We start from the raw sequence: 12,672 nt of genomic DNA, 5'->3' as shown, positions 1-12,672 counted from the left end.
GGGATCCCAACTGTCTGTCTGGACGTCTTGGGAATTAAGAACTGACAGACAGTTGTTAATTGATGTTTGCAGCCTTTGAAGTTGCTCGCTATTCTCGGATTGAATAGTCGGCAAAGTCATCAAAATTTTAATTTGGTTGTCAACCAGGATACGTTTGTTTTCGTATCGTGACCGTAAAGCTTCCCAGGCCAGCTCGAAGTTATCGTCGCTGAGCGGATATTGCTTGACGATGAAGCCAGCTTTACCTTGGGTTTTGTATCGGAGGTGATACAATTTTTGAGCACGGGAGAGCTTCGGGTGGTTGATGTACACCGCTGTGAACATGTCACGAAAAGCGGGCCATTCTTCGTAACCGCCGTAAAATGTCTCCGTGTCACAAGGTGGGACTTGGAGGAAAACGTTTTCCTCTGCCGAGGTGTGTTCCACGCGGGGTGGTGGACTCGGTGCGGCGATTGCTCTAATCAACGACAGTTGATCGGCAATTTTAGCTTTGGTCACCTCATATAATTCAAGGCAAGTGAAGTACTTGCCTTCTACCGAATTCTTAAAGTTTTCGGGTAGGCTGTCATCTGGCTTTGAAAAAACCAAATCATAGGCGGACTGAAGCCGTGCCCAACAATCATCTAGTGATTTGTCTTTTATCATAAGATATGATTAAGTGTGGTCTTGGATTGGCGCATCACTGAATTTTGCACAGTATCTCATGATACTGTCACTTTCCGCTATAAACTTTTGAGCGGATGGGTCAAAAGTTTTGGATTTTCGGCGCGGTGAGGGTTCCCTCTTACCACCGGTGGCTTCTTGTGAAGTATTTTTTGACCTTGTCTCGATTTCAGACATTTTTGGTGGACTGTGTCCAAGTGGCATTTTGAATGTCGTAGAAGCTCAGACGTATATAAATTAGTAAAAGATTTAATTAAAAATAGCTGAGTACCACCCAGGTATCGTTCGCAAAAAAAAAGAAAATTTGTGTCAAACGGAAAAATTGCACTTTGTGCCACAGAAAATCAAGAAAAAATTATAAGATCTTGTGGCGGTGTTTGTGTTTTTGTTTCTTGCAAATTACGTGAAGTTGTATTTGCTTTAATCTTTGGTTCAGCACTTTTTAACGTGGAAAACGGAGCGTCCCAATTAAATCCGCGGAATATGGATTTGAGAAAAAAAAAAATGTCTTGTAAGAGAAACAAAATCACAAACACTTTTCACTGTTATATACGTGGTGAAATATACGTATGTATAAATATTTAATGTGATATAAATAATTATGTAAATACTGAAAAAGTATCTAGACCAATGCAATTCGGGAGCTTTCCCTACTAGGTTGCATGTATCTGATATCTTGAACTCACTTCTTATCGCGTTATGGATAATATTCGTGTGACAATATTCTTTGTTAGCACGTATGTACAAATGTGCAGAATATGTGGAATGTAAAATTATACGTATGTAGGTATGTACAAAAATTTACGTATGAAGCCGAGTATATGGCTAAGCTATGTGTTGATCCGTGGCTGGACTCACGCAAACTCTCCAAATAAACTTCAACTTATTTGCGTAGTATATTAATAAATGGAGATGAATTGTGTTTTATTTCCTGTTCGAAGTACATTTGAATGACAAATATAATAAAGAATATTACGAGGTTAACAATGTTGAATTTTTCTACTTACACATTTGTGTGATTGCAACCTTCTTGCTCCAATATGCCAGCCACGAATGCCCGCTATTTTCTTTCGTACATTATGACTGTCATATTTGTGCAATATTGGTACAGCGTTGCCACTTATACAGATTTTACAATAATTTAGTACAATACATAGGGTTTCCACATACTTGGGATTTACAAAAACTTTAAATATCATTTGCTGCTAGGCCGCGCCAACATCCCCGCCTCCGTGGATCTGCCCAGATTCACCAAATCTAACCTGGCCAGTATACAGGCTGCTCGTTTGTAAACGCCGTCCTTCGTTTGCACTAGCGCGGCTCTTACTTGCCCGTCTTTGCTTGGAAATACTTGTGTGATTCGCCCCATCTGCCACTTGGAGCGATGTACGTTGGTGTCGCATAGGAGGACGACATCACCTACGGCTAGAGGATTCTGCACTCCGTACCATTTTGTTCGCCTCGTTAGGTCTGGCAAATACTCATCTATCCACTTCCGCCAAAACCTGTGCTGCATTTGTTGGACCTTGTACCACATTTTTCGGGTTGGAATCATCTTTTCCTCTTGCGGATGTGGCGTTTGCTCGGAATTGCGAGTACCTAGGAGAAAATGATTAGGGGTTAGCGGTTCGTCAGTGTGTTCGTCCAACGGTATGTGCGTCAATGGTCTTGCGTTAACAATATTCTCCGCTTCGCACATTAGGCTATAAAGGCAGTGCTCCTGGATGTTTTCGTTGTTGAGAGCGTGCCCCATGGCGCGTTTCACACTACGGACGAGTCTTTCCCAACAGCCGCCAGCATGGGGATTCAACGGGCAATTGAAAACCCACTCGATGTTCTTGTTTGCCAGCGCATTAGATATAACGCCGTTATCGAAGTCGATTCTCTGTCGCCTCAACTCTTTATCAGCTCCAATGAAGTTCGTGCCGTTGTCCGATCTGATGCGCACCGGCGTTCCTCTGCGGTTCATAAAATTTCGTATACACATAAGACAAGTGTCCGTTGTCAAGTCCCTTGCGAGCTCCAGATGTACCGCCCGCACAGTAAGGCATGTAAATAGCGCAATCCAACGCTTCTCACTTCTTCTGCCAATCGCGACTGTAAACGGACCCATGTAGTCAAGACCTACGTAAGTGAATGGTCTTACGAAAGGTGTAAGTCTATCCGGTGGAAGTTGACCCATTTGCGGAGGGTTTGGTTTAGCCTTTTCTTTTATACAAACTGGACATTTTTTCATTGCGCGTCGCACCTCTGTTCTGATCTGCGGGATCCAGTATCGCCGTCGTATCTCTGCAACTATTGTACTTTCGTTTTGATGCTTCCAGATTTTGTGGTAATAATCCACTACAAGCGCAGTAACATGGTGACGTTTAGGCAAGATTATTGGTCTACGTGAATGCGGTGGAATGGCTACTGCTGCATCTATTCGCCCACCTACTCGTATCACTCCCTCTTCATCCAACATCGGTGTTAGGGTCCTCAAGGGGCTGCTGCGTTCCACCTGTTTCTCTGCAATCAGTGCACAATATTCGTCCGCGAAGCTTTGTCTTTGTACCGAGCTGATTATAGCTATTTCCGCGCTCTTTATTTCCAAAGCACTGAGCCCTCCAGAACGCTTCTCGCTTGCGTCTTTGCGGCAATTGTTTTGGAACCGCAATATCCAGCCTACCACTCTTGTTAAACGGACCAATGATGAAAATTTGGTGAACATGGCATTGTCGATATTTACTGTCAAAACTGAAAAATTCGCTCTTAGCTCATCTTGCGTGTTCGGGGTAACCTCGTTGGACGGCCATAAGCTTTCGTCTTGCGACAAGAACGGGTGCCCACTAATCCATGTTGAGCTTCTTCTATCGGCCTTCGGACGCGTTCCCCAATCCGCTGGATTTAATGCGCTTGGAACCCATCGCCACTCGTTTACATCACTAGCCTCTAAAATTTCGTTAACACGATGCGCCACGTATGGTTTATAGCGCCAATAGTCAGACTTCACCCAAGCTAGGACAGTTTTCGAGTCGCTCCACATTACGACTCTTTTAGGGATTTTTCCATGACATTGAAGGATGCTCTTCCGAAGACGTCTAGCCAACACTGCTGTCTGCAGCTCCAGTCGGGGGATTGATGTAAGCTTCAATGGTGCGCATTTGGCCTTTCCTGAGATGAATATGGGATTTGGACTTCTCGTACCTTCTGGGAACCTCCAGTACGCTACCGCTGCATAAGCTACCTCGCTCGCGTCCGCAAATACGTGTAATTCGACTGGTAACTGATGGAACCCTAATCCGTAACACCGCGGCACGCTTACTTCTTCCAAACGCTTGATCGCCGTCAACCATCTCAACCATGCTTCTTGCAATTCATCTGGAATAGGTTCATCCCAGTCGATACCAGCTCGCCAAGTCGCCTGCAGCAGAAGCTTTGCTTCCATAGTGTACTCCGCCGCAATTCCGAACGGATCGAACACCGACATTGTGACGCTGAGTAGTCCGCGTTTTGTGGGTCTCCTTGTCCCAGCCCGCACAATTGGATCGACCTTTGCAAACGAGAGAACAAATCTAAAATCGTCGTTAAGCGTATCCCAATGTAGCCCAAGGACTTTCTGAAAAATACCAACATTATCTCTATCAAGATTCAAGCAAGCGGGACGCTTTTCTTCGTTATTCATTTGTTTCATGAGCTGTTCAGAGTTGGACACAAACCGCTTTAAGTCAAACCCTCTTTGTTTATGAATCCAAGCTACCTGCTTCGTTGTTCGGATTGCCTCGTCGACGGTAGAGAAACAGTGCACGAAGTCGTCGACATAGTGATTGTTGATTATTGCATTCGCCGCTTCTGGAAATTGTTCCCTAAACTCCTCTGCATTTTTGTTTTTTACGAACTGGGCCGAGCTCGGTGAGCAAGTAACCCCGAACGTCATCACGTCCATGCCATATACCACAAATGGCTGCTTAGAGTCTGTTCTCCATATGAAGCGTTGTGCTGCTTGATCCTGCGAACGTATCTTGACTTGATGGAACATCTCCACTATATCGGCGCATACACCAACTGGCCTCTCCCGAAATTTCAACAAAATAGTTGCGAGTGGTTGGTTTAGATCCGGCCCACTTAACAATGCCGAGTTCAATGACACACCGTTGACTTTGGCCGCAGCATCAAATACAAGTCGCATCTTTCCAGGTTTGTTCGCGTTCCAAACTCCAAAGTGTGGTAGGTACCAGCTACGCTTCCCTCCTGCCGTGATCTCCTCTGGCGTCAGCTTCCTCGCATAACCTTTGGCTTCGTATTCCTCTATTACCTTGACGTATGCAGACTTAAAATTTTCATCGCGCTTAAACTTCTTTTCCAGGGCTAACATCCGGTTCTCTGCCATTTTTCGACTATCTGGTAGGGCTACATCTGCGTGCTTCCAAAGCAAACCTGTCTCAAAGTGTGAACCCTTTCTTACTGTTGTTTCTTCCAATAACGTTTTTGCTTTAGCAATATCTGCAGCTTCTACTACCTCTACAGCATCGCGAACTCCGAGATCTTCGTTGATTAGGTACTCACTCACCAAACGCTCAAGCCGCTCAGCACTGTCATCTGTCTTAACGAAGTTTACAAACTGCCGCCTATCTCCAATGTCTCGGTCATTACCTCCGTAGACGATCCATCCCAGTTTCGTGAGCGTCACCGAATAGCCATTCCCTCCATCGTCAGCAGTTTTCTTTGAAATACTCAGATGCGCGTTATCTAACCCTAACAATAGCTCTGGAACCGCTCCAACATACTCCTTGATCGGCAAGTGACGATGTCTGTAATGCAGCTCTGACCGCTGGAGTGTTTGCGCCGGCAGTTGAAGATTGGCTACGGTTCTAACGTTCCGCAACGAAAACCTTTTGTTGTATTTTGCAACTCCGGATATTTCCACATCGACCCTGCTTGACTGCTCCGTAACTGTGGTACCACCAAACCATTGTAGCGTTAAGTTTTCCTTCTGTCCTTTGAGACCTAGACGACCAGCCAATTCGCTGTTCATCATCGAGATTGCCGAACCATCATCGAAGAGGGCAAAGGTGCTTATGACTCGACCGTTGGCGTACAACCGCACTGGCAGGATCTTGTACAATAATTTTGAACTTGGTTTGTCGACGATTGTATTAGTGAGGACTTGTTGCCGCGTCGCAGTTTCCAATTGACGCTGACCATCTGTACTTCCTTGCTCCCGAAAATGTAGTAGTTCATGCTGCTTCCGCGTACACCTATCCACGTCGCATCTGTGTTGTTCGGTGCAATCGCCGCTCCTATGGTCGCTTTTCAAACAATTGAAACATAATTTATTTTGACGCACTACACGCCATCGCTGACCCACCTGCATATCAAGAAACCGCTTGCACCGATTTATACTGTGTCTACCTTTACAAAGAACACATACGCTAGGATCCCGATTGCCACTGTTTATATCCTGCGTATGAAAGAAACGCGTACGATTTTCGCCTCGCCCGCTCTGCCTGGAATCCGCATTAGTGTTTACCATAGCACTCGCCACCAACTTTGAAAGCTCCTGCAACCAGTCGCTGAAATGACATATGTTCGGTCTCGGTACTATCGTCAACGCATGCCTGGCCCAGTCAATCCGCCTTTGCACCGGCAATTTCGATAGTAGTTCATCCATAAGCGTGGGGTTCGATAGGTGATGATCGCAGTTAGCAGACTGTAGAAATGATGATAAATTTTGTACTTTCGTAGCGAACGGGACGATTTGATCGATACGATTTTCCGCTATAGGAGCTACACCCTGTATTTTTGCAATTTGGCTTTTCACCAGTTGCTCTGGCCTACCGAACCTATCCCCAAGGGTGCTAAGAACGCGAGACACGTTGCCGCTATGAATTAGTAAGCATTCAACCACCTCCCTTGCTCGACCTTTAATGGCTTTTTGCAAGCGCATCATGTTTTACCTATCATTATAGTGGTACTCTTCGGTGGTCATCGTAAACGCCTCCCTAAACATGGGCCAGTCCTCAGGCCGCCCATCGAATTCAGGCAAATCGTATAACTTGCGCCCATGCGTTGCTCTGCTGTCTGCCAATGTTCGATGTAGATCACTTAACACCCCTACCAATGACCCGTTTACGCTTTCCACATTCACGTTGCTTGGTGGTCTAGAAGCCGCTGCTAGCAATTCATGCTGTTGCTGACTCTGCCGTAGTTCCGCCTGTAGGTCTTGCATCTGCCGCTGCATCATGTCGAGTCTAGCCTCCATCGTCATTGGTTGAGCTTCGGCCGTTTCCGCTGGTTGTTGCTGAATCGTTGTATTTAAGTCGTCCAACCACTCCTCGGTTGCACTGGTCCTACCTCCAGATCGCAAGTTCGGCATGTCTTTACGTATTCAATTACCAATTCTAAGCTAAATGTGCTTGCTGAGGCCTAAACCCTATTCGATACCGAAAACCACAAATTTGCTATGCAAGGTACGCAGATTTATAAGTAACGCAGGTCTACAGACAACTAATATTTCGGGTAGGACACGCAGGGTTAATGTAGCTTATACACCGGGTCAACGTTTTGCATGCGCACCAATAATTCGCAAACCTGTTTGCATTCGAGCAGCCCTAATGATTGGCAAACCAACAACTATTGGGTCGATAACTTAAGACGCAGGGGCAACTGGTGTCGATAACATCCGCTCACAATAATTCAATAGCCAGAAAACTTTCGGCTTAGTGTTCTTAAGGGACGCAGGGACAAATAAATCAAATTAAATTGAGACGCAGATCAGCATCTGCATACATATAATTCACAAGGCAATGATTGACTTACTGTTCCTTAGAACTGCTTTAACAACGTAAATATAATAAAGTTAGTTGAGGCGCAGATTGACTGCCACTCCGCATACAAACAATCTAAAAATTTCTTTATTTCAATACCATAAATCTCATAAAATATTCGCTATTAAGCCATATACTTTTTGGTGCACGTTAATCGTTCGCAATATAAATTATTTTTGACTATGCGCATTCCATTTGTAGTAGCATACATATAATTTGCGAAGCTTGATACAGTACAATAAAATAGGCGTAAATTTGGCACAGCATATGCGATTATTCTTTTGGCCCTCCGTATGTTTTTTGGCGCACTCTAATGTTCATCAGTGCATATATATTAACAAGCCGCTATTGTACTTTGGGTGCTCTTATGATCAGCAGTTTCCGTTATTCGTGCACACAAGTTAACACACTAACAAACCAACCCCATACATCTTCCCCAAAGCACTCACCTGTCTTCAAATTCCGCTAGCCAACCTGAATACTTGTCGAAAAGTCTGGAATGATTCCGTTGCCGCAATTTCCTTGCACAGATTTTTTTGTTGTTTGCCAAAAACCACGTACCGTACTTAATGCCGTGCTTTCAATTATGTGCTCCAATTTACATGTATTCGCCGCCAGTTTTTTTTGCTACGTAATATTATTACCGTGCCTTATTCTGCTTTTCCGACAAATGTACTTCACAAAAAAAATGTGAAATAAAAGATGTTGATCCGTGGCTGGACTCACGCAAACTCTCCAAATAAACTTCAACTTATTTGCGTAGTATATTAATAAATGGAGATGAATTGTGTTTTATTTCCTGTTCGAAGTACATTTGAATGACAAATATAATAAAGAATATTACAAGGTTAACAATGTTGAATTTTTCTACTTACACATTTGTGTGATTGCAACCTTCTTGCTCCAATATGCCAGCCACGAATGCCCGCTATTTTCTTTCGTACATTATGACTGTCATATTTGTGCAATATTGGTACAGCGTTGCCACTTATACAGATTTTACAATAATTTAGTACAATACATAGGGTTTCCACATACTTGGGATTTACAAAAACTTTAAATATCATTTGCTGCTAGGCCGCGCCAACAATGTTAACTATTAAAAAATGGTAAAATAAATAGTTGGGTATTATTATTGAAGGTGTCCTTAGANTATATATAAGTTTGGCGGTATGTGGAGCTATACCGCTTTCCGGAAAACGGAATTTTTCTACCAAAATTTTAATAGCGGCAAATTGCCGTTGTGGAATTTTTGGGCGGCAAGAAAATGTCCGCAATTTTAGTAAAACCGTTTTTGGCGAGAAAAAATACGCCTTTTGTTAAATTATATATATATATATATGTATGTATGTGTACACACGTATGTATGCCCGTTGGCATACAATATAACTGTTAAGAAAATAAAAGTTATGTTATTTAAAATTTTTTAAGGAAATTAAAAATTTGCCTACTTACTACTTTCCTTGATTTATGTATGTATAGGTATGTAAGTGAGCTCCTTTATGTTTTTGCGCCTGGTGTTGTTGTTGCCGCTGATACTGATGAAGTTGCCCTTATGCTGGCCGACGGTTTGGCTAGGGGATGGCTGCTGATGACGCTTTAATAAAACCTTCGGTTGTTGTTGGGCTTCTTTGGGGCACAGCTTGTGGTAGTTCACTAAACTTTATTGATTGCCTTGTATGTGTTTTGTATGGATTTTTTTTTTCCAAAAATGTTTATTTTTTCACAGTTATTGTTTTTTTGTATGTATACAAAAAAGGCAATTTTTTTTCGAAATTTATCTGTAGACTCAAGTAGCACAACTTTTAACACACTACTTGCACTTGTATGCACTTTAGTTAATGATTTTTTTTTTGTTTTTTCCACCTTTTAATAGTTTTTAAATTAGTTTTTTTTTGCGGACGTGGGAGTAGGGTTTTTTTTTGAGTTTTTATAAGTTTTAAAAATTTTTTTCTTAGGAGCTGGGCCACGGTTGGCTGCGAAGGACCATGAATAATCCACTGGTCGCCTTCGCACTCCCCTCTTTACACAATTTATTTCCACTCAAAATAAATGCTTTGGTTTCAATTTCAAAGGTATAACTTCCACCGTTTAATTTTCTGTTTGTGTGGCTTAGTTTTTTTACAATTCCAAATTATTAAAATGGTTTTAAAAATATTTGTTGTAACTTCCGTTGTTGAGAAAAAAGGGGGCGCGTGCGCGATGTCCGACGTTTTTGGCTGAACTAACTTGTCGCTCATTTGCAGCGTTGCCATTTTAGCCGTTTTCCGGCTAGATTTAGCCGGTTTTGATAGCAACTAGCCGGAGAAAATTCGATCTAGCCGGCAGCCGATTTGTTAGCCGGTTTGTAAAAAAAAGTTAGCCGTTTTTAGCCGATTTTACTATTTGCCTAATTTTCAGGTGCAAAAAGTAAACAAGTTGTTCGAAAGCAATAATGCAGACCCAATGAAGATTTTTAATGAACTCAATGTTTTACTTTCGCATCTATGCTCCCTAGTGGTTATTAGCGCGGACACATTTGATCCTATATGCTCCCCGTTGGAACCATACCTTGCTCCATTTCCTCAGTTTTATCACAGTTTTGAAGAGTATTTAAAAACAAAAGTAAGCACAAACGCTTTTGACCACGAAGCCGAGAAAATAATTCGAGAAAATGGTCGCTATTTTATTATCACTTTAATAAAGGAATTACGCCAACGCCTCCCTACAAATATTGCCACACTAAAAAAATTGACTTTTTTCGGTTGGAAATGCATAAAGAGTAATTAAACCAAAAGTATTTGTTCAACTACAGCAACAAAAGCACTNACAATAGTGATTCATTTGATGATGAGGAATATACACTCGATATAAATTAATGGTGTTAACTAGTCTTTCGTTTCTTGCGATTTATTTAAATAAAGCATGTGGATTTTCACTAAAACATTTTAGCCATTTTTTGCCAGAGTCTATGTGAAATTTCACTAAAACCTTTTAGCCGTTTTTAGCCGCTTTTTTTTGCAAATCTAGCCGGTCGGCCCAAAAAGTTCTGGCAACACTGCTCATTTGGCACGACGATGGGAAGCGGCCGTGCGCGCTCGTTAATCATCTTTCGGAGTTCACACCGCTGCGGCCACAGGATGCGCGCACGGCCGCTGAATTAAGTTTAAGCGGCGGCTTAAACAGGCTTTTTTGCTTTACAAGACTATGACATTTTAAGAAACGAACACACAATTTTCTCACCCTTTGCCTTCAATTTAGAATCGAAAAGAGAAAGGAGCAATCAAAATGCAAAATTTTTTGGTAGAAACGAGATCACCATAAGTTATTTTCCTCTTACATTTTAAGGAAGTTCCAACGTTATGTAAAAACCTGAAGAAAATCCTAAAGTATTTTGTTTGAATTGAAAATTCAGTACAGATCAGTACAAATTTTGAAAAATTAGGACATTAGCGTACTGATTAAAGAAATGAATAAAATCAGTACAAGAGTTGAAAAATCAGTACTGTACTGATAAAATCAGTACGTCTGGCAACCGTATGTTAATCTGATGAATGATAAAAGATTAACGAATAAATAGTTAATCGCGGTTAATGATTAACATTAAATAAGCGATCGCTGTGGTGTAGTGGTGCACACTACCATTCCGCAAGGCGAGGGTTCGAGCCCAGTTTCGGCCAACATACAAAAAAAAAGTTTTTGAAGTGAAACTTCTTAGGCGGAGGCATCGCAAAAATGGAGAGTGAAATTTTTAAAACTGAAAACGTTACATGAGTGAGAAGGAAGATATAGGTAGTATAGGGAAGGGGAAAAAAGAAATAAAGCGACGCATGACGGGTACGAGTACCTACATATTTATATATGTATGTTTGAATGCACGTATGTATGAACGAACTCATTGCGCATTTCAGCTCTGCCGCTACCAAGCAATATATGTATAAATGATGCAAGCGTGCTTCGCGTAACTTCATCCATTCGTACATATGTACATATGTTTGTATGGATATATTTATGGTGGAGCAAAAGGGCTTCGTTGATGTACTGATGGGCATATGTATGTACCTCTTCTGTTCCAACAGCACTCCGGTTTACAGGATTTAGTCAGAACTTACAGGAAGTCGTTCCTATTGACATAAAACCTGTAAGTGGGAACACTTTTGAGAGAGTAACTGAGCAACTGTTCCTAGTCAGAAGTTACAGGATTTAGTCCGGAGTTTTTTTTCTTGTAAGTTCATGAAAAGTGTCAAACGATCAGCTGATTTGCTTGTGCAATCAAAAACAGAAAGCCGTGTAAGCAAAGAACCTTATATTTGTAAATATATGGAAGTAAACAACGAAATATTTGAATATGTATAGATTTTAATAATTAGTTAGTGATATTTCAGCCAAATCAGTGTTGTACAAATGATGTTTACATGTCATGTTACCGACTGACGTTTTTACAGGAAATAGTGCTTTTTGCGTTCCCGTGCACTTCTCCTTTTACTCTCACTTGAGAGAGTAAAATTGTAGTTTGACAGTTCCACAGGCTTTAGTCCGGAGTTCAAAGGAACAGACTAACTTATGGACAGCCAAGAATGATTGAATACAAGATTGCGCCAATGAGAGAGGATTTTTGAGCTAAATTTTTGCGTGACGTCATCTTGGTGCAATTGCGAGAGAGAAATGCCAAAACGCATATAAAAATGTGTAAACAATGCAGAAAAATGTGTTAATTTTAATATTACATGGCCCAATTTTGTAGGAATCAATAAATATAGAAAGATTGATTAATTAGGAACACGTAGCAATAATTTTGGACTTGTAGCCCTTTAGGTAAGTACGATTTTTAGCGCATGAAAAATGGATGTATTAACAGTGTTTTCAATTTCATGTAGACCAAAAGGAAGGTGTGCAGCAAAGTGAATTTTTGGACTTGCCATTGTATGTGCCAGTGCATATTTATATTTGTGGACGGTAGCCAACCACCATAAACTCCACAGCTTTTATTTGATGACCTTTGTACCATTTCCGAGAGAATGCATGAGTGTGGCTTCGTTGGAAACGAATATTCTATGTATGTAAGTAAAACATAATTTAAGCTGAACTTTTAAATGTATAATAATTTGGGCACTGTTTTGTATTAGGTACGTAACAGCGCGGTAAGATGCCGCTTGAATTAGCGCGTGGCGACCTTATCCACTGGTGCATTACCTCATACCAGCACTAAAAAGAATCAGGTACT

The 12,672-nt window shown here is 41.6% G+C and overlaps 1 protein-coding gene across 1 annotated transcript; it reads right to left on the bottom strand.

Annotated features, from left to right (window-relative positions):
• Positions 1 to 1,511: 1,511 nt before the first annotated feature.
• Positions 1,512 to 6,584, bottom strand: LOC108359760 (uncharacterized). The gene is made up of 2 exons (XM_017611781.1): positions 1,671 to 6,584; positions 1,512 to 1,594 (listed from the first exon to the last, which is right to left on the bottom strand). Exon 1 carries the CDS (start codon positions 6,311 to 6,313, stop codon positions 1,859 to 1,861), a length of 4,455 nt encoding a protein of 1,484 aa, XP_017467270.1. The 5' UTR covers positions 6,314 to 6,584; the 3' UTR covers positions 1,512 to 1,594; positions 1,671 to 1,858.
• Positions 6,585 to 12,672: the final 6,088 nt, after the last annotated feature.

This window comes from Rhagoletis zephyria, unplaced genomic scaffold (assembly GCF_001687245.7).
Source record: "Rhagoletis zephyria isolate East Lansing unplaced genomic scaffold, Rhagoletis_zephyria_1.1 Rzeph_scaffold_00454, whole genome shotgun sequence".
In the NCBI taxonomy this organism is placed as follows: domain Eukaryota; kingdom Metazoa; phylum Arthropoda; class Insecta; order Diptera; family Tephritidae; genus Rhagoletis; species Rhagoletis zephyria.
This window is presented reverse-complemented; position numbering and strand designations above follow the sequence as displayed.

Excerpts from the sequence above, each read along its gene's own strand:
- LOC108359760 (XM_017611781.1), bottom strand. The coding sequence starts at position 6,313 with ATGGATGAACTACTATCGAAATTGCCGGTGCAAAGGCGGATTGACTGG.